This window comes from Acromyrmex echinatior, chromosome 16 (genome assembly GCF_024713525.1).
Source record: "Acromyrmex echinatior isolate Ae372 chromosome 16, ASM2471352v2, whole genome shotgun sequence".
Taxonomy (NCBI): Eukaryota; Metazoa; Arthropoda; class Insecta; order Hymenoptera; family Formicidae; genus Acromyrmex; species Acromyrmex echinatior.
This window is the reverse complement of record NC_141867.1, coordinates 412,328-438,289: the sequence shown is the minus strand read 5'-3', so window position 1 is coordinate 438,289 and position 25,962 is coordinate 412,328. Positions and strand designations below refer to the sequence as shown.

The 25,962-nt window shown below is 40.6% G+C and overlaps 1 protein-coding gene across 2 annotated transcripts in view; it reads left to right on the top strand.

Annotated features, from left to right (window-relative positions):
• Nucleotides 1-25,962, top strand: part of Psq (pipsqueak) — a 64,756-nt gene that overhangs the window by 29,390 nt on the left and 9,404 nt on the right. The window contains exon 1 of one of the 2 annotated variants that reach the window (XM_011054508.2): nucleotides 17,682-18,557. The exons of the other annotated variant lie outside the window; for it this stretch is intronic. Coding sequence (XP_011052810.1) covers nucleotides 18,528-18,557 — 30 coding nt within the window. The 5' untranslated portion in view covers nucleotides 17,682-18,527. Of the gene's footprint in view, nucleotides 1-17,681; nucleotides 18,558-25,962 lie in introns of those variants that run through there. 2 annotated transcript variants of the gene reach the window in all.

Here is a 25,962-nt window from a genome sequence, read left to right as displayed (position 1 = left end):
ATCATTTGAGATAAAACTTGACGAACTTGTTCGAAAGAGACAAGAAGTACGTGATAAGAAACACATTTATCGATAAAATAATCGCAAAGAGAGAAAAAGACAAGAGACAAAAAGTAAGAAACAAAAGGGCATACTGTACATTAGCCGGAATGCTACAAATTCCTCATTCTAAAATTCCATAACTTATCCTTAGTTTTTCAAATAAAATTTCATGATTTTTCCCGATTTTCAATAATATTTTGAAATTTTGTGTAGTTTCGTCTTGACTTGGAAACCGTTAAATATTTTATTAAGAGAGCAATTTAACATAGCAATGTAAATTATTATTAATTAATGTTGGTAACTGGCGTTACTTTATAATTATTAATTTGGTAGTATTCCAAAACTGCGTAGATGTAATGTACGCATATTAAATTTTTTCAAGTCTAGAATTTCAATTTTCCAGAAAATTTTGCAAAATTTCCTGATTTTTTCCTAATTTCCCGTATTCCTCTGATTTCCAGTTTTGTGGCAATCCTGATTAGCCTTTAGGGAAGCATTTGTAATGACGATCGATACCGATGCGTTGCAATATCCACGTTCAAATCGAGTATCGCTGCGTTGGTCACAGCTCGTAATCATCAAAATACCGGTCGTTTCTCAAAATGCCTGGCTTAGTCGTTTCTTCAGAGCCTCCGTGTGCGTATCGAAATGTCTCTGGATTTCGTACGTATCATGATATTAAATAACAAGCACGATCATTCTGTTTTATCTTATCACGCTTACGCGTTATTACGCACGCTACGAATCGTACAGTTATGCGTCTCACACCGCGAGATCTTTCGTCAAACTGATAGCGATTCCACGCAGACGGATGCGAGCCTTATCCGATTTCGAGAGCTCGACAAAGAAACGCTTCCCACGGAATCTGATAACATACATTATCTTACGGATCGATCTCTTTAAATTACGAATATTTTTTTCCCTTTTTTTTTAATGCTATACATTTTTTTCTCTGCGTCACTTCACGTGACTTCTCCATGAAATTCGCGGAGATGGAACTCGCTCGGGTGCATCGGCATGCACGAAACGGCGAGAAAGTACGCCGGCTTTTTCTTTTTTTTTCTTTCGGTGGCTCAAGTGTCTTCAATCCTAGTTCGAATTTTTAAACACATCTCTAGAATTTCTACATGCATTCTGCGCAACGGTAAGAGAGATGCCGAAGATACTTTCTTACCAGAAACCAGTTACAATGTTGTAAATCTAGCAAAGATCTGTGAATAATTCCGAAAGAATTCATTCAAGCTCGGAGACATATTTTTAAGCAAATCTCAACTGGACAAATGATAAGAACTGAGAATTTCTTAGGTCTACTTGTTCATCATCTGATTAACTTGTAGTTAGGCTTAACCTGATGTTTTATTCAATGAGCTTCATCTATGATGATGTTATGGATGAAGCCCATTGGGTGAAACATCAAGTTAATCACAAATTAATCCCAGATAATGAAAAACTGGGCCTAAGTCTATTATATTATTATACGATCCTTTGGAGATAAAAGAAACTCACAAATCATTACGTATCCAGATTTAGAACATAAAATAACATCTCTAAGACATCTAAAAAGTCTTAAAGTCATTTCTGCAAGAATAGTCTAAAAGACACCTTATGAGTCATTTTATGTTCTAATTTCAGATTCGTCTATTTCTATTTAGATTAACTTCAATCTCGGTTAACTTATTTATTTTGTATCTTTTCCTATTATAGAGTTCTAAAAATTATGCTCATTTCTACTAATGTAATTTAATATTAATCTCGGTTCAATTACGGAAAGATTAGTTTCACTGACGTATCTAAAAATTTATCTGGATACAGATCTGAAAATAATTTTGTTTCAACTATAAAAATAATTATGTAGGACACTGGTTGCTAAAATGTAAAACTTTTTGCAGCATTGTCATTAAAGCTTAAACATTCTACGTAATTATTTGAATAGTCTAAAGAATTATACTTTTAAATGTACATTTAATTAAATTTAGATTCTTTACAAAACTGTTCTTTCTCTTTATTTTTTTTTAATTTTAATAACTAAAAAAATGAAAATAAAAATAAAAGGGATTAAAATTAATCTATATTGGTAAAAATTGGAATAAAAAAGACAAAAAGTAAGTAAAACCGAGATTAAAGTTAATCTACATTAGTAGAAATGAATGTTTGTGTTTGTTTGAGTATATGTATATCCGCATATAAGTATAGACATATCGCATATATAGATGTCGGATATACAGACACGAATTTTACCGACATGCAGTATCTTTACCGATCAAACAGATCCAGAAAGTTCACGGTTTACTATTGCGTCGTACCATTACCGACCGTCGGAATATTTGGCCGTTCTCTCATCTGGAAGTTACCTTCCTTCGTATTTTGCTCCCTTTTTGGTCAATCTTCCGAGATTTGCTCGTGAATTCGAATCGAGAACGGCCAACAAAGCTCCTCGACAAAGAACGAACGCTACTTTACCAGCATCTTGTCATGTCTAGAATTATCAACCGTACTCGTTTAAGAGTATACATGTACTCTTTTTCGAAAAGTCGTAAAATTTCTTGGTCACTAATTAAAATTTTATATTTATAAAATTATAATTATTATTAATTTTTATTAATAAGTATTGACAACACAAATTATGTTCTAGAAAAATTTATTATATTAAATATCTATATCTATATGTTTACTTTGGTGAAAATTTTTCTCGGAAATTTTCATAAAATTTTTTAGAATTTCTATATAATTTTTCAGAATTTCTCTACAATTTTATAATTTTCTCACATTTTTTACACGAATTGGAACATTTTTCAGAAAATCTACATCTTTTCTCAGAATTTTTCATATATGTTAATTATGAAATATCGTAAGATTTTTAAGATTTTTCATAAGTATAATTTCTGATGAAATGTTACAAAATCTAAAAAATTTTTAAGTACTTTTTAAAAATTATAGGATGAGAAATTTCAGAATATGAGAAGTTCTGAGAGAAGATGTAAACTTTCCGAATATTTCTGAGTATTTCTGAAAAAATGTTTCAATTCGTATAAAAATTATGAGAAAAATTTTCAGCAGGGATAACGTATAAAAAAAATTATAATATTCTCTGCTACCATCCCCACCGGATAATCTTTGTTTTTTTTTTTTTTTTTCCAAGACTGTTGCAGTGACTGTTGCAGATTCAGATATGGTAACCCTAGCCATTCGGGTAGATTCGGGTCGGTAAAGAGACGTCTTTCGGTCTTTTATCCAAGTGCTTCGATTTGTTGGCACTGCCGACGTCGTGCGCATCCCGTGCGCGTTCGAAATACCCGCTCCTACACGGCCGGCTTGCCGGCACGCGCGGGTCGCTTTTTCGCGGAGTCTCGCCGATATCACACGCGCCGTCCGGTTTTATCGTTGCGACGGCGACGTGCACGCTTGAAAAACTTTTCCCGTGCCGGTGCCGCGTATGCTTTGTGTGTGTGTGTGTGTGTGCGTGTGTGTGCGTGCGTGTGTGTGCGTGCGTGCGTGCGTATGCGTGTGTGATACGTATGTGTGTGTTTCCACGTGTCTGTGAGTAGTCTCTTTGTGCGGCTGAGTGAGCTGAGTGCTCCAGATTTTCTGCGCAAGGGGAACCCAGGTATATATCGCGGATAAGATAAGAAGTACGCGGATTACCGGCCTAAGGATGTCTCGTCAGTGATAAGAGGTACGGCTCGTAGCTACCCTTCCTCTTTCGTTTACTTTTTCTTCTTCATTTTATTTTCATGGAGATTGTATGATTTATCGCGGTAAAAGAGAAAATGTAACGTGATTTCGATTATAGATTCTCGTTGTGAGATATCTCAGCGTGATGGTTGACCGTGCGATCATTTTGAGTAACGCGAGACTTGAACGTTCCGCGGCTTATCGTCGCATAAGAATACGAGCCATATATTCTTTTATCGTTGCGATGAAATAAAGAACATGGTGATAGTAGATAGTAGTAGCAACAATTTATCGTAAATTACGGTTTTAACTCTCTGTATTAAATTCTGCCTACATGAATAATTCTTGCGGACTAATTATGTTGAAAATATTGATTAATTTAACACGTAAACGTCATTTGGATTCGGAAACTTAAAAAAAATAATTGTAATGTATCCGTGATGCGTATCCTTGCATAGTTGTTTTGGTTTTTTCGCGCGGTAATTTATTTTACATCTGACCTAATTAACAAATTATATTATTCTTAAATCATCGAAAATAATTCCCAACGTAATGCAATTTTATCACGTTATATAACTCCATTCAAGGCTGTCACTACGTGAAATTTATTTTGTGAACTGAAAATTTTACGCATTGTCGAAGCTCGTTTCCACATAACTCAATCTGTAGAATTAACATATGTCTCCATGAAATGCAGGAAGTCTGTCGAACTTTCGACGATTTATGAACGATTCGCGTTTCATGAACGATAATTTATCGTTAAAACGTATTTTGCGCACAGCCAGCAATATTTTATCTCATTTTAAATCAAACGATAAAAGAAAATAATACATGATATATTAATCGCACCGTAATTCCGTTTCAAATTATCAGAGTACACTGACAGAAATAAGATATTTAGTATTTGCGATTATAATTGCACGATTAAATAATATGGTTGGAAGCCATTTTTTATAATTGCTGTAATGTTAGTATACAATATTTATTATTTTATGTACCAAACTTAATTATATGACTTAAAAATTGTTTCGGGGACAATCATAGGCTATAACGGAGCTTTTTCGTCCACTTCTCGCGATAATGTTTATGAACCACACACGCTGATCATTTAGAGATTGTGCTTGTCTCAAGGAGTTTATAATCATGATTATAAACATGTTATTGCTAAAAGATATTGTTTGTTACCGTAAATTTTCGTATTACTTAAAAGCTGAGGGAATAGCTTCGTCCTTAATTTTTTATACATATAATTTTATAAATGTAATTATTATTACTAAATATAATTATTTAATTACTGAATATAATAAATATAATTATGAACATTATAAAAATGGAGCTCATAATTATTCTAACATGCAATTATAATCACAAATACACTTTTCTCTCAATGTACAATCTATTTCGATTACGTATACATAATTCGTCCAATCTTTTCTCAGTTCGTGTCTTCATTAGTCCCCAACTTGCTTCGACTCTCGCATTTTTTTTTCCCCTTCTTTATTGATCTTAACTGTCCAATTATGATTGTCGATTTCGATAAAGAGTCGATTTGTCAAATAACATGGTTGGTCCAAATCGACCCTGATCGTTCCTTATTGTCGCGGAATCGCGGATAAAAACCTCGAATCTCAGACACGAAGAACACGGTCGCGACGCGCGATTTATCGGAAACTCGGCAGATTATTTTCGCCGTCCTTCGCGTGGAACGAAGGGGATGCTTCGCCTAGCCGGTCGGCTATTTGGATCGCGCGCGAGACGACGAACGGCCGGACGACGAACCTACACGGCACCGCATCGTGTGTTTCGGGTGTGGGCCAAATTTAAATCTTTCTAGCCGACAAACGCGTCCCTCGGCGCGTCGAGTCGCGTCGCTTTTCGTCGCGATTGATCGGAGACATTTTCTAAGAGGTAATCCTCGCCTCTCGCGTGAACGACAATTAGCATCTCTCTATCTTGAGCCTTTTTTTTTTTTAACTAATTCGTAACTGCACGGAAAAAATTAAGTATCTAAAAATAATTGTGTTGAACCGTCAAAATAATTATGTACAGGATTGCCAAAAACTGGAAAGCAGAGAAATCACTGAAATGTCAGGGAAATTGAAGAGGTCAAGGAAATTCAGGGAAAAATCAGGGAATTTTGCAAAATTTTCCGGAAAATTCAAATTCTTGTCTTTAAAGAATAATGTTTGATTAATATGTGTATGTGCCACACCTACGCTGTTTTGGAATACTTAATGATTAAAAATACAAGCAGTATCAACAACATTAATAATATAACATTAATTGCTCTCAATAAAATATTTGACGGTCTTCAAATCAGAACGAAAATACAAAAAATTTCAAAATATTATTGAAAGCATTAGGGAAAATCATATGGCATTTTGTCTAGAAATAAGGAAAAGCTATATAATTTTAGGATGAGAAATTTGTAACAACCCCTGACATAGAAAATATGATGAGCAATGCTACAAAAAAGTTTTGACAAACATTTTAGCAATCAGTTTGAGCGTCCTATATAATTACTTTGATAATCCAATAAAATTATTACCAGAGATCTGTATGTTAGGTTATATCAAAATTTTTAGATATTTCAGTAATTCCGTACTTTCTAACGTGTGATGAATAAAAGTATCTAGAATCTTGATATTTCGTCAAAAGACAAAGCGTTCCCAGGCGAATGTATGATGAAAAGAACGAGATTCCATGCGCCACAAGCAGACCACACTTCCACAATTTGTCAACTGGAACTCTCTTGGTTCTTAAATTCATTCTCCCTAATTCGTGACATAAAAATCTCCAAACCCTCAATATTCAATTTTCCATCTCCGATTTCGTATCTACGTGACATAAAAAAGTGGAGCGCATTGACGGGAAGTATAAATGCTAGGATTTCTCAAAGCAATTTTACGTTTCGGCAGAATAATATAAACGAGCAGCAACCCGGTCGCTGAGAGGAATTCGAGATCGAGAAAGGAACGGAACCTATTTCGCTTTTTCACGGGCTCGATTGTTTGTCGCGCTTCTCTCTCCCTCCCTCTCACTTTTTCATTCTCGCCGTACACCTAGCAGACTGTTTGAACCGGGTGTGATTGAATATTTGCGTCCTGCTGTCCCTGCTGTCGTGCTCCCTCGGTACCTGCGCGCGTGCGAAAACACACCGGCCGCGGCGGCGGCGGCGGCCAGGTCGACCAGGTCGGCCAGGTCGGCGAGACCCGCGCCGTGGCCGTGGTCGCGAAGGATGGCCCCGACTCTCTCGTCTCTCGTCATTTCGTCGTTTTTACCTCCCTTTTCGCCCCGCTCCGTCAAGCGGGACGTGCCGGCACGCAACGATGCTCGCGCCCGTGATTGGTGCCCCTCGTCGAGGTGCTTACTCGACCCGAAGCAGCGTATCTTGCTCCCAGGATTCGCTCCCGGCGCAATTTCGGCCTGCCCGCCAGCCAGCGACACAAACCGATCGTATCTACAGGGTGTCTCCGAAGCAACGATACACATTCCAATTTTTATCCCGGGACAACGTCGTCCCATCTCGTTTCATCGCTTAAAAGTACGAAAGTACAAATTATCTATAAAAAGAAACATCACTCCCTTGAATATGTATAAGATTATATTTTTAAAAATGAAATGTGCCAAGAGAAAAAAAAATGTTTATTTATTCACGGTAGGAATGCAACGTAAAAAAATTTGCTTCAAGATAGATACTTAGTAAAGATTTTAAGAAAAAGTCTTTAATTCGGTTATTGAGTAGATTGATTAAAAGTGTAAATCGATCAGAATCTTAGTTTCTTAATAAGTTCATTAATAAGAAAAAGAATATTTGAATTATTAAAATGTGCAGTGGTATGTAATCTTGAGACACTCTGTATACGGGATATTCTCATCAAGTCCTCATGCCACACACTTGGATTAAATTGAACTTCTCTGCTCCGTATAAACTTGCACTTTGGCAATCTCAAAACTCGTATTATATTAATATTATTTTCGGTATCCTTTTTACATAAAAAAATGCAGAATAATTACAACTCCCATGCCGTATAAATTTCATGAATTAATAGACGATTCTGTGTGGTTCACTCAATAATCGCTCCTGTTATATATAATACATATATGTGTGTGTGTGTGTCAATACGTTGCAATATTTTTAAAGATGGATGTGCGATTTTGATTTTAAGCTTTGAAGAGAGATTACGATCTAAGAAGACAGTAAGTGCATTCGCATACAAAAGGCATTGTCGATGCGACGCGAGATACATTCCGTATTTCATTTTCGGAGGAAAGTCCACGCAAACCGTCGACTCCGTCCCTCGATGTCCTTGACACGGCAGTGAGACGACGACACGCGAAGAAAATGCGTATCTCTCGTGTGCATCGAGCACACCGCGCGCGCCTGTATGCACAGTCCATGTACAGGGTGTTTGTGAAGTCCGTCTACAATCTCTCTCAATGTTTATCTTGAATAGCACGTGTTATCTTTTTCTCGGGCGATTTCTCGAACAGGAATGTTTTATTATCAAGTTGTACGCAAAAAGAAAAAAGATTTTATTATACGCTCAAGTATTTAAAAGTTTAAGTAGATACAACAAAAAGTATTTTTGTCGGACCATCAAAATAATTGTATAGGAAACTCAAGCTTGATGAGCAATACTACAAAAAGTTTTGATGACATTCTAGCAATTAAGCAGTTTAAGCATCCCACATAATTATTCTGATAGTCCAACAAAATTATTTTCAAATCTGTATCCACTAACTAAATTATTTCAGCAAAATCATCCTTTCCATGCTTTCAATAAAAACATATTAAAAAAAAAACATAAATAAATTTAACAAAATGATTTTCAGACCTGCTTATCTACCTAAATTTTTAGACTCGAGCAAAATTGTTCTTTCCATGCAAGATCAGCATGGCATTTGACTCTTCGCCGTGAGACGACAAGTGATAGGCGCGAATGCGTTCGTGATCATTGATCGAGGAAAGGACGTCGCAAAATCGGTAGATCGGTACTACTGTTCAACGCGACCTCGTTCTCGATTGGCGTCCTTTCCTCGATCCTTTCCACGATCGTTGGAAAGAAACTCTCGCAACGAGCCCGGGACGAAGAGCAAGGGGAAAGAGGGAACGTCATTGTTCTTACTCAAAGAGATTTACTTTAATTCGGTATATTCAATATAGTTTCCCAGATGTGCTGCAGACCCTAAAGTGATCTTATATCTGTTGTCCACTGAACGTACCATTTCGTATCATCTCGTGAGAAATCGGTATTAACCGATTCGATTTTTTGATTCTTACACACTTTATCGGTCGACTTTATTTACGTTGAGAAGATAATAGACATATGAATCGGAAGAATGCAATAACGAGCGAGAGGGATGTGACGGCGGTAGAGTGACAGGGAAGAGAGGAAGGGCTACGAAGAGATTTATCGAGTCGAAACTGTGTAGCGCGGTTTAACCCCCGAAATTCACCGATGTGTCGCAGATATTGGCGGGACCTGCTATGTGAGAGATAATCGATACAAGGGGTAGCAACGCGACTACTGCGAGACGGTGTAGCTATATGTTTTAACTCCGCCGGATTTAATCAATAATCGTAACGTTAACTTGATATCCGCACGATGCTCTTCGACGATCGCCGAGCGTCACGTTACCCTGTTTTTCCTCATTTTCGTTTACATTCTGAGCTGCCCGATATTATTAACACAATTTTTGTGCACATCTACATTACGAATAGCGAATACAGAAGTCAGCTCGTGAAATTCATTAAATCTTAGTGTTTGTTCTGCCATTTTGTCAATTATACGTCTTTTAAGGGAACAAATTGTAAGTCTCTTGAACGATTCTTTGATTAAGTTTAATTGTAGTACAAGCAATTTCAGCAAATAACAATATTAAAAAAGTGCGCGTGTCTCTGTATGATTAGTTTTTATAAAATCCATTTAGCTGACTAATTATCTCAACTAATTTTAATTGTTTTATAATTTTTATTATATTAATGAAATTAAAGAGAACAATTAGCATAATCAGTTGAAAATATTTTATTAAATTGAATATCTTTGCGTTTACACTGAAAAAAAATTTACCAAATTTTAATACTTGTATAATTTCTTCGAATACTTTAAAGCAAACATTTATTTAGAATAAATAAATATTTATTTAAAAAAATAATAATGATAGTTAAATCAAATTAATGAATTTTGATCAAATAAATATGTTTACATTTAGTAAATATTTACTTAGAACTCAAACAAATATTTATTAAAATTTCATATTTGTTTTCAGTGTACATTGAAAAATAAATAAAACATGAGTATAAATCAAGACATGAAATCATGAAATAGAATTCTGTACTTTTTATCTCACTGCTTTGTAAAAGATGCCAATTAAATAATACTGGTATCAGCTCATTAATATTAAAAAAACCAACTATATCAATTGTTTAGTTTCATACTTTTAAATATTGATATTTTTCCCGTTTTTAAAAGTACACGCACACACACACACACACACACACACACACACACACACACACACACATTGTGCCCCAGTTGATACTGCACATTACATATAAAACAATTACTCGCATTAACATTCATCGTCTCGTCGGAAGAAGCTCCATGCAGTTAATTCTAAATATTTTACGCGGAGAAAAGACGACAAAGTAAATATAGTAGCGTCGTTTCCTACGAAATTCCATAGCGAACGAGTAAAAGTGTCGAGTGAGTGCCCTTAGTTAAATTTAAGCGTCCTCGTGCAATGTGCATCCGCGATGCAGCGTGCGTTTCTCGCGGCACGCAGCCGCTCGGCCGCGAATATATCCGAGGGAACGGTCGCAGTCGGTCGTTTCGCAGAGCCGCCTTTTTCGGAACCGCCGTCTGCTGCTGCTGCTGCTGCTGCTGCTGCTGCTGCTGTTAATCGGCGCCACGAGCATTCTGCGACCGCTGCCGCAGAACGTTTTCGTAGCGAGCGACATCGATCGGATGGTGGAACGCGGCGCTTGGCCCAAAGTACCTCCGGCTGTAGGCTGTAGACCGGGCAGGTTACCCGCGTGAGACGGGGCGACGAAACCGAAAAAGGAGAGAGAGGAAAAAAGAGGGGAGGGCGGAAAGATAAAAGACACGAGGGAGAGAAATCACGCGGGTCCAGCTTACTCACGCGACTGTACCGGGTGTCTGCGTCTCGTCGTTGGTCCAGTCGCCAGTCGCCAGTCGCCACTCGCCACGCCGCGTCTAGAGAGGAAAGGGACGAGAGAAAGGGTGAGAGGTTGAGGAGGAGAGGTTGAGCTCTGCTTAAATCTCGGCTATGAAAAAGGGTCCCGTTGGCGAACGCGTTGTCATCGACGATGTCGCAGAAACGCAGAACGGCACCTTCTTCCCCTTTAATCATACGATATTTAATCCTCTTGTATATGCGATACGATCCTTTCTCATGCGATACATTTGCACGCGAGAATAAACAAAACTTATCGAGTCACGTATCGTACAATTGTTTTTAGCTGCTGAAATATATAGGTACACGAGGATGGAGGAAAGAGAAGAGCGAGAAAGCGGTGAAAGTACAAAGATGAAAAAACGATCCTAATATAACCGCGGCGGCACGTCCTACAATGAGTCCATTTATTTCGCTCGTCTTAAAGCTGCATGAGGACGTTTCGAGCTTTCCCTTTCTCATTTTACTCTCTTCGTCGTATATACATAGGTATATGTATACATGCGACTGATAATTTCGCTCGCCACGAGGGTATCAGGATGGCGCGGACGCTCTGTAGGTCGCGGAATGACTTTATGACCGTAGTAGCCTCCTTATCTCCCTTATCCCCCTCCCCACGTTGAAGAACTAGAAGAAAGGTAGAAGAAGCAAACGCGAGAAAGAGAAGCGGAAAAACAGACGAGGAGAAGGAATGAAAAGTAACGGTTTGGCGCTTCCTCGACTGACTGTACCCGCGGTTTCTGCAGCGCGCGGCATGCATGCGTGCGCGTAGAATTGCACGCCGCGCCGCGCGGCCCATGTTCGTATGCACGTTTATGCGTGCGCGCCGTCGTCGCACGCATGTGTGCGTAGTGAGGGCGGGAGGAGAAGGCGGGAGCCATGCGAGCGAGCGAGCGAGCGAGCGAGCGGCTGGAGCCGCAGATTCCCTTTGTCCGCGCAAGCTCTGCAACAGCCCACGATTCCACGTCTTCTCTACCCCTCTCTTTCCTCCTCTTCCTGCCGCCGCCGCCGCTGCTGCTGCCGCTGCTGCTGCCGCCGTCGCCGCCGCCGCCGCTGCTGCTGCTGCTTCACTCTTCCACCCACCATCCTCCGCATGTCCTCCCTGGACCCACAGTACGATCGCATCTCGCTCGTTCGTTCGTTCGTTCGTTCGTTCGCCATGTCTCCCTCGGTCCTTCCTCTTGCTCGCCACTCTGCCGAATCCGTGCCCTCTCACGCCGCAGCCGTCTCTCTGCCACTCGATCGCTGCTAGTGCCGAGTCGAGTCAGCTCGACGCGGCCCGACGCGACGCGACGCGACGCGACGCGACGCGACGCAGGGACGGCCCGAGGGAGGAATGATCCGAGGGCCCGTCAAGGGCGCGCGGAAGGGGTAATTCGATCGTCCCCGTATGTCCACCGGGCCGCTCCGGGGATTCGAATTATTAAACTACGCGATTCCCTTCCTTCCCCTCTCCCTCTGCCTACCCTTCAGGCTACCTTATGCGTCTCGTGATACCGCGATTTAGTGTTGGATAACTGCCCCGATGCCGACGCCGACGCCGACGCCGACGCGCCGCTGCAACCCGTGCGTTTGAGAATCCCTCAAGATTTTCTGGGAGGTGTTTTCAAGGGAAGGTTCCAATCCTCTAACGTAATCCCTTTCTAACGTGTATTTTTACACGTGCTCCCAAGACTTGCGCGGGAATTCTAAACGGAAGATTAAAGGAACGATGTTATACAGGCGTGTTCGCGACTCACGAAAATATTCCTCCATGAAGCATAAATTTTCAAGTTCCACAAATTGCCTAGGGGACTTCAGGCTTCTCACTGCATTAGAAATTAACGATCGTTATTACACAGGTAGCGAGGTACTCTCCGTGGCACATATTTCGCGGTAACCTTTTCCTTCCATCTCCGGGTATTTAACATCGTGATTTAATATCGTATTTAGCGTTTATAAATCGGAGTTGCTTGGCAGTCGTGGTTGTTGAAGCATTAAATGTATATTCACGTATTTATCAAAGAAAACGTATTGAAGCTCCAACAACTGTTACTAACGCAATGATCTGTATTATGTAAGATTTACGTACGATTGCATTTAATCGCACAAGATTTAACTATGCGCGATTAAATACAATTATATGATAATACGGAACTTATCTCGCAGCCAATCCGACGCCGATCGCGTTAGCTGTGCGTGCATGTCGCATATTCGCGACACGTCGCGTTCTCCAACGCGACGACGCGTCGCGTCGGGTCGAACGTGTCAAAGTAAACGATCGTTCGGTGCAGCGAAAAATTCCACCCTCCCCCGCGCCTCGTTTCATGGGGCAACTTTCGCGAGCACGCTCGAAAAATCCCCGACGGAGAAAGTTTGTTTACGAACGGGCCACAGGGGGAATAAATCGGCCGAATATATTCGAACGAACCGACTGTAAGTTGGAGGGTTGTTAATGGCGTAAGATTATGTTATGTCTACGAGCTTTCTCTGAGTATTATAACGAGGGCAACCTCGTTTTAAATTTTAAAAACGTCTCAAGATATTCGTAATAATCGGGTAGCTCTTGGACGTTTTTCAGAAAGAACAAATTTTGCCAAGTATCTAGCTAAACATTTATTTAGCCAGATACAGATCTGAAAACTATTTGGTTGGACCATCAAAGTAAATAATAAAGTAGGACTCTCAAAAATGAGTAATGCTGTAAAAAATATTATTCTAGGTTTGAGCGTCTTATGTAATTTTGATGGTCCAAAATTATTTTCAGGTCTGTATTTAACTAATTTTTTTTAGCTTCAGTAAAATTGACCTCTTTCTGTATTGCTCAGTTAAGTATTTAAAAATTTAGTTGGATATAAATCTAAAAATATTTATACATATATATATAAAACTTTGTTGGACTCAAAATAATGACGTGGGACGCTCAAAGTTGTGAGAATATTAAAACTTTTTGCAGCATTGCTCATCATGCTTGAATTTCCGACATGTTGTTCCAATAAAATCACTTTCAGATTGTATTTAGCAAAATTATCAAATACTTCAGTAAAAGAGAGAACGTTGTTTTCGTGTATATATTATTCAATTATTAGTTTATTGAAGACGATCGAAAGTTTCAATATTTTATTTAGCCATACAGATAAAATATGAAAGATGTGATTTTTTTTACATCTTTCACGATTCTGTCGAGCGTGGCTGGATGCATGGAAAGTCAAGTCCAATTAAATATTATACATAATTACTTCATATGCATTAATGAATATTAATGCTCTACAAAAAGATGGGATTTTTTTTTACAAATCTATACGCAAATTTAATTTTCGAATAAAACGAATAATAAGAATCGATATTTGTTATACGAAGCGAGTTAACGTTTAATTATATTTTTACTAAATAAATCGAACTTATTCCGTTCAATGTACTGATATATTTTAATATCCGTCGATATTAATGTTATTAAAGCGAGTCGAAGGCGATTCGCGCGAGACCCAAGACGCGAAACACGCCGACGTGTCTGGCGTGAATGCGAATTAAGCGCGGGGAAGATCGGGGGAGAGAAGTCACGGTAAAAGAGGAAAGGGGAAGGATTTCGACTCTGTTCCTTGTAACGAGAGACTGACGACGGCGTGCACGCCGCCGCTCTGGAGAAGAAAGACTCGTCTAGAAGAAGAGCTTGAAGGATCGAAAGAGAAAGCACTCGAATACATTATAACGAATAATCTGAAATAAATAGCATGTCGCTTCCGAATTAATAATACTTTTAATCGCGATTTAAAATCTCGATCATCTATTCGAAAAAAATCACATAATGGAACGGAAAAGTAGCTCTATAATTTTAAAAATAATAGATTAATAACAAAGTTATTAAATATGATTGTTTAAAATGTTTAAGATTTTGCTAAAGTATCTAAAAATTTAAATAGATATATGATGTAGAAATAATTTTTTTGTTGGATCATCAAAATAGTTGGAGGATGTTCAAGCAGGTTGCTAAAATGTCAAAACTTTGTATAGAATTCCTTGAGATTCCTACATAATTATTTTGATGGTTTAACGAAATTACTTTCAGATCTGTATCTAGTTGATAAATTTTCAGATACTCTAGCAAAATCGTTCTTTTCGTGTATTAATTTTATATAATAATAATAATAATAATGATAATAATAATAGGAAAAACGGAGTGTTGATTGTTAATGAAGAAAATCGAGCGGTTAGTTGTCGAATATCCGATGAAAGACCAGCGTGGTCTACAAGGCCTTGGTGTTAGTAGTAACGGACGTTCCGCAGGCAGGCCGGCCGGCACCACCGCTGATGCGGCTCGAATACCGATTGCACAGGCGGCGGTGGCGACGAAAACAACGACACGCTCTCTTGAGGAGATTATCCTGGTCGTCGTTCCGTGCCGAAGCTCCGCCGATAGATCGATCCTCTCTGTCGCCCGCATACCTCTCGACTTAACGTCTCTTCCCGTCGCGTCGCGTCGCGCCGCGCCGTGGCTGGTGCACACACGCCGACATCCCTTCGTCGGGGACTCGTTCGGACTGTCGCCAGGATCGTGACGCAACTCTATGGTACCTGCGTGCCATTTTTCACCGAACCTTTTCGCATCATAAGTTTCAAGAAGATATGAAAAAGGAAAAGGAAAGGGATATTACACGATATGCATTGGGATCTCTCTATGAACTTTCAAGACTAAAATCTAGAGTTTTTTTTGGTCGTGTTAACTCTATTCCTTTGATTCGTTGCTTGTTTATTCCGATTTTACGATTTGTCTCTCTCTTTTCTCTCTCTCTCTCTCTCTCTCTCTCCCCCCCCCCCATCTTAGAAGCAAGATGTGCAATCGAGACTGGTCGATCACGGTTAATTGCGCGTATCCATCCGTCATAATTAGATAGCACGCGTCTCCTTGACCGTTAATGCAAATGGGACGAATTCCCTTATGGGAACTCTCTGGGCTCACTTGCGACTTGCGACAGCAGACGATGCAGGGAACACGATGTCGCGCATACGCCACTGCCAATTCTCCGTCCCCCTTTCGCGCCCACGTGCGTGCGTACGACGACGACGACGATCTCCATCGTTGCGGCCGGCGCGGCGCAAGTGCCTAACATCGTCTCCGTTGCGCTTACGATGAATCGCCCCTCATCTCTCTATCATTCTCCCTCCCTACCATCAGCTATCCTCTTCACCCTCACGGGTGTCTGCATCCGTCTTCGTCAGAGCGGCACCGAATCAAGTCTCTCCCTCTCTCGGTTTGTGTGCGCTCCAGCCGAATTTCTCTCTCTCTCTCGCTCGCTTGCGTGCCCACTCCTTCGCGCTACGCGCGCACAGTCTCGGCCGGCTGTGTACAGCCGTGTACGGCCGTGTAGACGGAGCCCCGTGTCTCTGTCTACTACGTTTCACGCGTAGCGAACCCCTCTCTTTCTAGCCTTCCACAGCCTGCCACACAGAGGCAGGCGACCGTGTGTCTCCGGTCTACGTCCTGCTCTCGGTCCGTCTCGCCCGTTTCCGCGCACGGATCGCGCGCGCGCCGACCATCCTCGTCACTCCCGCGCAAGAGACGGCCGCGTTTCTGTCGAGCATGCCGCAGACTTGGCTCGCCCCCAGTCGCCCCTCTGGCCCCTCTGGCCCCTCTGGCCCCGACCCCCGACCGACCGCGGTTGTGCCTCGTCGAGCCCCTCCACTTGATCAGCATCCCCCAACCGTCCCCTGCACGCCCCCGTCGCCCTTTCTCTGTCCCACCTCTCTGTCCCTCGTCGTTCTCTCGCTCTTTCCCACCGATATATCCCGTGATACCCCGCCAGCACGGCTTGGTCAGGTACATTTGGTCTCTCTCTGGCCTGATGCCGTGCGCAAGTCATCGGTTCACTCGCTCTCTGTCCTTCGTCGAGCACGCATCCCCCGCGAGCCGCTTCCTCGAGCGCGCGCTGAATCCGTCCTTGTTCCCGACGGCGAATTTCGCGGCGTTCTCCTCTACCTCCTCCGCCTCCTCCTCCTCCTCCTCCTCCTCCTCCTTCTCCTCTTCCTCGTCGTCCTCCTCCTCCACCTCTTCCTCCTCCGCCGCTTCCTCCTGCTCGCCGCGTCCTCCTCATCTCCTCCGAATGCCGTGCGTCCTCAGCACGGAGCGCCGAATGCCATTTCACTTTCGTTGGGCTTCGCCGCGTAGGAGATCGGGCCCTGCCAGGAATTATCCTCTCGTTCTGTGCGCTCGTAATCTCCTCGTACGCGCGTATTTTCGGCTTTCTCGCGGCTGCGTCGTCGTCCACAACGACGACGACGACGACCACGACGACCACGACGACGACAACGACGACGACGACGACGACGACGACGAGGTCGACGACGACGACGACGACGGCGATAACGACGAGGACGATCACGTTGGCGACCACGGCGACGATCACCGCGACACGTTTTCTCGCAGTGACTTCCCGGCGACTTCTGCCTCCACCTCCGCGTCGTCCTCCCTCTCGCTCGTCGTCGCCGCCGTCTTTTCTTCTTCTTCTTCTTCTTCTTCTTCCTCCGCTCTTCCTTTTCCTCGTCCTCTGTCTGCTTCCCAGCCGTCACTTCCTCCACCTCCACCTCCTCCTCCTCCTCCTCCTCCTCCTCCTCCTACCACTACTACTACTACTACTACTACCACTACTACTACTACTACTACTACTACTACTATTACTCTTCTTCTTCTTCTTTCGCCACCTCCTCCGCCTCCTCCTCTTCTTCTGTCTCGACGAGGGACCCTTCGCCCACGGAGCGCCGCAGCCAGGTGAGTGATAAACGATACAACTTCCTTCGCGCCCGAATACGATAGACCAGAGCGTTGTCTCTCGCGAGAAACAGCGCGTTGCGTCGTGATATCGCTCGACGGCCGCTACAGGCCGTTACAGGCCGCTACAGGGCGATGGGCATTGCTCCCTCAGTGAATCGTCGGCGAGAGGAAGAAGGCGACGGCGGGTGGTGGAGAACAAGCAACAAGGGAGAGAGAAAGAGAGAAAGAGAGAACGGAACGGGGGAACTTTATGCGGGCACACAAGGGTTCTGTCACGTCGCGCCGTGCCGTGTCGAATCTCGAGCGATCATAGTCCGCCCGTCACGCCAAACGACGGACCCGCCGCGCCGTTTCGAGATATTTCTGTGCCGAACAACGCTCGTTGCACAAGTATGCGCCGGTCGCGGCCGTCGGCCTCCCCAACACCGGCCCCGTCTCGGCGCGATCCGGATTTGTTTCGCTCGTGGAACCTTCTCGTCGCCGACGAAGCTGTTGCACTTTACCTCTTCCAAGTCGCCGTTGTTCTCAATTCCGATCCTCCCATGCCCATTTCTGTCTGAATGTGCAGTTTACTGTTAATCTCGGTTCAACAAACTCACTCGATTCTTTTTCTAATTTGTCTAACAATTTGAAAAACATGAAGAGTGAAGTGAATCGAGATTAAAGTTTGTACATTAGAAACGGACATCAGAAAATCACATCTAGTTCAATTAGGAATTTAATAAATGCATCTCGACACGCCTTGGTACACGCTGATGAAGATCACACATGATGCAAAAGTATATGTGTATAGTATATGTGCAAATGGATTCGCCAACGCATAAATCGCTATACATATTGTTTAATAGAATTTATGTAGACTGTTTCGATGGTCAAGGCATTTGTGTTGCGCGCTTTGGTAAGTTCGTGGTTTTTAGTGTATGTGTGTGTGAGTGTGTCTGTGTGTGTGTGTATCTCGAACAAAATTTAATAAGCTACTAGAATTTTATGAGCACCTGTAATTAGATCGAGAATTTCATATTGTTTCAAAATAGGGAAAAAGGTTGATTTAATTTTATAAAGCTGTTAATTAAATTATTAGAAATACTTTTTGAAATGATGAATGGTATAAACGTGGAAAACAACATTTTGTTTGTCTCAAATATTTTTTAATATATTTCATCTCGACAAAGGGAAACGCTGTACTTTGTGATACTTTGTACGATTTAATTGCAAATACCGTCAAAGAGATCAGGCTATCGAACTTGAGGCAGATTAGTAAGAACAAGAAAAATTGGCCAATTTAATTTTAATGAAGAAAACAAATCCGTGTATGTGGCGAACGTTAAAGAATCCACTCACTCGAGTATCCCATGATGGCTTTTCCTCGAACGAGTCGCGAATGTGTTTACACTGAGACCAAAACGTTTACCATGACCAACACTAAGAAAATCACACAACTGCACACTACTGTCACAATTGACACGCGTGATTTTTTAGTCACGGGTAGACGTGTAGCTGTCGGACCGGTTTCACCATCGGCTAACGTTCAATTCTCCTTCTTTGTCTATGTCGTGAGCGAAGCAATAATCTGAGGAGATGAAACATGAATCAATCCTTTTTAAGATTGATATTCATCAAATTTATCAGCAGTGAGACTTGTTTGAATTGTCGTCAGTTGTATTATATTTTTAATGAAGTAAATATTCTATATAATAAAACAGGTGTATATATGTATATATATACAAGTATACTTGTACATATTCGTGGTTTAAGAGACAAAGAATATGAGCACAAGTTAGTAAGACAAGATTTTTAGAAGCTTCAATCTCACTCCAGAAATTCGGAAACTCTCTCAAATCTGTCGATATTTATTAGCCAATAAGAAAAGATCAAAAAATGAAATAGCTGTATAATCCGATAATTCCAATTAATTTCAAGTTTTTTATTCCAACAGCAATTTATGTCTTTCGTGAATTGATGAATTTAGTGGATTTCGCATGCTTCGATTCGATACTCCGAGATTGAAACAATATTACGGAAAATTTTATAACGTCCGGCATATTGACGATATTACGGAACATTGGATGACAAATGTTGAAGAATCGTCGATATGAGAATTATTGATGAGACAATAAACAGGACACTTTCATATGCGGCAATAAATTTTGCAACTATTGCAAATTGTATAGCAATATTTTAACGATTTCTTTAACTAAATAAAATCTCTTATCGAATTTTTATGAGATACAATACGAACGCAAAGAATATTGTTTAATTAAATAAAACATAACAGAAATGTATTTACTAAAAATCTCTCTAGTCGTTCCTGTTCTTTGATATTTCTGCGAAATCAAGCTACTTTTTCGCGCTAACATTTTTATGGCAAATTTTAAAATTACTAAAATTAATGAATTTACAATAAACGCCTTAGGTTATATCGCGAGACATCGATAACGTTACGAGTTTTCTTACGTTACGAGGTATTGTGACGGATGTATATTTCGTGGAATAGCATCGTTGCATAAAGTGATACGTGAAGTAACGACGACACGTGCTACCGATGCACCTTTAAGCTGCGTACACACCGTATTCGCGAATTGCTCGTTAACTATAATATATTAACTCTCTAATATCAACAAACAACTTCGAACAAAGATATTATTATTTTTTTTAGAACCAGTTTCTCCAGAATTTTAACGACAAAATTTTTCACTCTACGTCTCAGAGATATCAATTGTGCGCGTGTGTGTGTGTAATATATATATATTTTTTTTACTTTGCAAGCTTGAGAATTTGTGAAAATTGTTATGTAAATGTGTAATATGTTCTATATATTTTATTACACTTTTTTTTCATATAATTATACACTGTAAGACTTGAAACTATATGTTACGCCAAAGTAGTTGGCGATTGTATTAAGAGTATATACTGTTCTCTCAGATTAGGAGTAATATTAATAATATATATAGTTTAAAAGAAATTTTGTAGAAAATTATAAATACATAGATTATGTAACGCAATTATAAATATTGATTCATTATTCTACTACGTAATTGATAAGTTAAACGCAAACGACAGTAACAACGCGTTATCACTTGGCGTTTTCTCAACGTACGTGAAAAGCGAGCGATTCAATGAAAATATGACGGAAAATATTGTCTTGTTAGTTACGTACGATCTGTAACGTTTGGAGCATTTATAGCCGAATGTCCCATGAAAAGATACGCTCGTAAAAGCAGGATGCGTTCTTCTTTTCTTGGAGACACGGATCGAGGGTGACTTGTTCTTAGGAGAGGCCTTTAAACTGTCGGCGAAGCCAGTTCCTCCATTATCCGACTCTTCTGCTCCACATTCGTAAATATCCAATTGCGCCTATACTGTTGATCGTAGCGCGAATCGCAGCTAGTCGAATTTTTCCTCATTCATATCTAAATTATTGAGAAAATTAAGGACCTAACCGTAATTAAAAATTCTACGAGAAAGGAATTTTAATTCTGTAACAGATTTATGTTGACACCAATCTAGATTAACTTTAATCTCGTGGTTCAACCTTCATTTTTTTTTTAATTTTTAATCAATTCGAAAAAATGAAGTTGAATAACGAGATTAAAGTATATTGGTAAAAATGGGCGTTATTATCGTAATTGATGTTATCACATAGAAAAAATTTCAAAATCAGTAAAAGTCAAAATCTATCATTTTAGCGCTTGGGAATGTTTGTACAAGTATTCTCGTGACAATTAATAAGAAACAATAAGATGTATACTTCAATATCTAATAAGTACGATTATTTTAATATATGTCGTACTTTTTACACTATACGCACCACACTACTTCGAGATATCTCGAAATATTTCTTTCTTTCTAGTATCTGCAGTGATAAAGTATGACAAGAAGATATTGACAATAAAAAAACACCAATATATTTTCGCTATTTATTACTTTACTTTGTCAGCTAAGCGTCGTTATGTACATCATGCCAGAAATTTCGAGATATCAGCTGAACATCAATAATGTTAATCGAAAGTGTATAACATTGTTATCAATGGATAACAAAATATTGATGCTTGGATGCCATATAGATATACCATGCGATCCTCATTCCCCTCGAATGCACCTTCGCGAAAGACTGCGAAAAGACACCTGCTGGTCGTATTCTTACGTTTACTCGAAGGCGAGCACGTGGTGCGGCCAGGGTCGCGCTTCCATTCAGAAAGGAGGTTATGCAGCAACGCAGAAGAGAAAGAGAAAGAGAAAGAGAAAGAGAGAGAATGTTATACTCGTGACGCCCGTTACATTATCAATTCCGTTATGGCGCCGTATTCGTAATAGTGGAGACGACCCTACGACCGTCTTCGGGGGATCCCTCTTGCGCCTCCTCTTCTCACCGACGTGCTTTTGCCTCATGTCTCGTTTTCCTTCTTTCTCTTCCACGCGCTCTCCCCCTCCCCCTCCCTCACTCTCTCTTCTTTTTCTTCTTTTCTTTCTTCTCTCTCTATATATATATATATATAAAGCCGTACTTTCCCTCAGTACGCTCTCTCTTGGCGAACAACCCCTCCCTTCCCGTTGCCCTTTCCTCTCCTACCGCGTTCTTCTTTCCATTTCCGTGAAACCTTTCCACGAAGGTCGAGCTTTTTTGCGGATTTGCACCTGTTGGACCTCGTGCGCTTCAATCGCTCCCTTATTTCTTTTCATACAGAAAAGCCGCTCGTTTCATTCGCGAGTCGAACGCAGAAAAGTCTTTCCCATTCAGCCGATGGATTTCTCAGACTCGATAGGAACTTTTCATATATCTCCTTCGACGCTCTCTGACGCTTTCCTAAATTATTTATCAACTCGAAAACGAATGAGCAAATCGGTTTAACCGACAAGCAAATTTATTAACGCAAAGACACGCATGCCGGAGCAAACGCGACTCCTCGAACGAAAAATGATCTTGGTGAAGATAGACTTTTAGCTAGAAGATATACTGCCAGTTTTAGGAAACATTTAACGCACTAGACTCTGGAGAAAGAATTTACCGATGATCCTTACTTACAATTTTTGTGAAAGTCTCGCAACTTCATGTTTGTTTCATATGCGATACTGCATCAACACCGCTGTAATGTTACAGAATTAGATGTTCTTTATTTGAAAGTACGAGCAGGTACTTTTTTACGTCTGTACTTTTATAAGTACGCTTTTCAGAAGTTTTTTTTTTTTTCTAGAAGAAAACCACAGAGTAAAACTTAACTTGGCAATTCACAGTATGATAATGCAAGTTGTAATAACTTTAAAAACTTGAATTACATCGCAAACAAATATAAGCAAACTGTCTTCTCAAGACACAATTGAAGCTAGCAATTTGTCTTTTTCTCATAAAGGAGCATCTAATGAAACTTGGCCAGGTTGGATACTCTAGTTATACATCATTTATTTCGAACATTATTTTTTCTACAAATTCAGAAATTCGCGTATCGATCACGATCTACGTGATCCGAAAGCAAAGCAAATAAGCGAGCCAAAACCGGAAGCGGAACGGAGCGGAGCTACCGGAGAAGTGAAAAGAGAATCGGGCTTTTTTTCGCCACTGTCTCGCATCAATTAGTCCGGGATAATTGGTCGGCCGATGCCCTTGAACCCTAAGTATTGATTGGTGAGGTCGGATTCTGTCGGTGTGGCGATGTCCCTCTTGCCTCCGAACCGATGGCACCACCCCTATGCATCCACCTCCGAACCGACCAACCAACCAACCAACCAACCACCCGTCGCCGCCGCCACCGCCGCCTAACCCCCGCATCGAACCCCCTTTCGTTCCCCCAATACGTCCCGCGCATGCAACCCTTCGTCCGTGGTTCTCCAAGTGCCGTCGCCGTTAAAGCACCGCGTGTCAGCAAAGGTTTTTCTGCCCTTTATTTATTTAATTGAACTACGAAACGCCATTTTCCACGAGCGCAATCCGAAACCTATACACCATCCTCTCCTCCCCCCCCCTCCCTCCCCTACCCTCATCTCACTCTTTCTCTCCGACTGTATCGCTCTCCATCCCTCTCCGCATCCTTTGCTGTCGAACTCGAGCAACGACAACGCGAGCGAAATTCCACCGAGGGAATTCCACCGAGAATCGAACGTCATTTCGTTCGGATACACGGAGATGCGGCTCATTGCACGGTAATTTCATTGCAACGGACGAGACCCCTCGTTGTACGTTCGTGGCCCCCGCCGAATTTGATTTATCGTGTAACGTACCTGTCTCGTGAGGACATAGATCCGCTCTTTGTTGCGTTTACAATTGCGGAACATCTATCAGTTTCCTAATATAATTGAGCGCATTATTAATTCATGTACAAGCCAATTTAAAAAAAAAAACAACAACTGTTTAATCGCAATTGAATATACATTATTCATCATAACATAAAATAAAATTTAATAAAGTTGATTGTAAAAGATGTTTGCAATTATCTATCTATCGCCTCTATTTTTAGTTTCTGTATAATAATTGTGTAATTTTTAATTATAGTTAATGTGATGTATACGTAATAATTCGGAACTAATTTTTTATTCATAAATAAAATAAATTTGATTAATTTATCAAGTTTCGAATTTCGAACAGCAATCATCAAAGTATTTTTAAATTGTTGATCACAGAGTTGCAGATAAATTCATGTAACAAACAGTTTTTCTCTCTTCTTTTTTTTTTTATCACTATATTACTGTTATGCACTTCGTTTTAATTTCTCGTTGCTTATAAATTTTAACTCTAGTGTTAAAGACATTACATATTACACACACACGTGTTACACACTATTAAGAATGAGTATAAAAATTTGAAGATGATGGCATCTCAACGTTTAGTATGCAATGCAAATGTTTACATATGGACATTTTACCAATAAAATGTCCATATAATTGCGATATATTACGTTAAACTACTGTATACAACGTAACAAGTAGAGTGACACGACATTCTTATTATTAGGAATCCATTGCAGTTGCGACGTGATAAAATTGGATCCTTGACAATTTTGCCCCAATTGCAAATCACTCGATCCGATCTATTAACCAACAGAGAACGAATGCTGTTAAAACAGACAATGTGTACCGAAATTATAACGCGTCATGCATTGTTATCGAGTGTCCTTCAATTATATGGTGAAAGCGGTTGTAGCATTGGAAGGATAGTGATGGAGACCTTTTCTACAACCGACTTTATTCAACAGCTGACTTTATCACTTTCACGATTGGGAAAATGTGAAAATACGAATTATTGAAATTATATGATTCTTCTAATGTAATTATATGATATTAAGATAAAGATATGTCGCCATTAAATTAGAATCTTTGAATCTTAGTAATTTATCTAAATTAATATCAAACTTTATAAGTTAATGGTTAACTGCATTACACTGAAAAAAAAGTAAATGTTTATTTGAATGATTTCAAGTATTAACTAAATTTAAACATACTTGTATATTTGTTTGATACAAAAACCATTAATTTGTGATTGAACTATCGTTTCTTTTTTTATTGAGTAAAAACATTTACTTAGTATTATTTAAAGATATATGTATTAAGATTTAATATTTTTTTCTATATACAGCATCGAGAAATCGCAAGAGATTGAAAGTAATACTATTGCATTTTTGCACTCTCTCTAGACATAATTTTATTTAATTTTATTTAGCATGCTGTGTGTATGCACTATGCAGTATTGAAATTAAAAATCCACTGCGTCTTTAATTTCCAAGACTGAAAAAATGAACGTCTTAAAAAGATTCAAGAATTCCAATTTCTAATATAGTACGTAATATAGTTTATGAAATAAGTTATTGTTGTATTTGACGCTTTATGCGTATATTCCGGATCCGAGAACTGAGGCGTGATCCTCATTGCTAAAAGTCGCACCGCTGTCATTGCCATTGTCGTCGTTCTCGTTGGGGGTAGTCGTCCGCTCGCTTTCTCATTCGTCTCGACGGAGACGCTCGATTATCGCATGCCCCACGACCCGACCAGCGCCATCAAACTCCCGAGCCGCCGAGATCGAAGATCCGCGGACGTTTCGGGCGGCCGTGCACGCCCGGCCGTAACGAGCCGGCGAACGCGAGCGAGCGAAGGTACGAGAGAGAGAGAGAGAGAGAGAGGGTGAGAGAAAGGGACAGGCGGACGCGTGTGCGCGTGTGGAAACGCTTGGAAGTCATTGGTGTCGATGCCGTTGTGAGCACCGAGAGAAACGAGAGAGAGAGAGAGAGGGTGTGTGAGTGTGCGTATCGGGGGTTGGGGGTGGTCGATACGGCCCTGGGGCCGCGACAGCCGCGTCGGAGGCCTCCCCATTCTTCCTG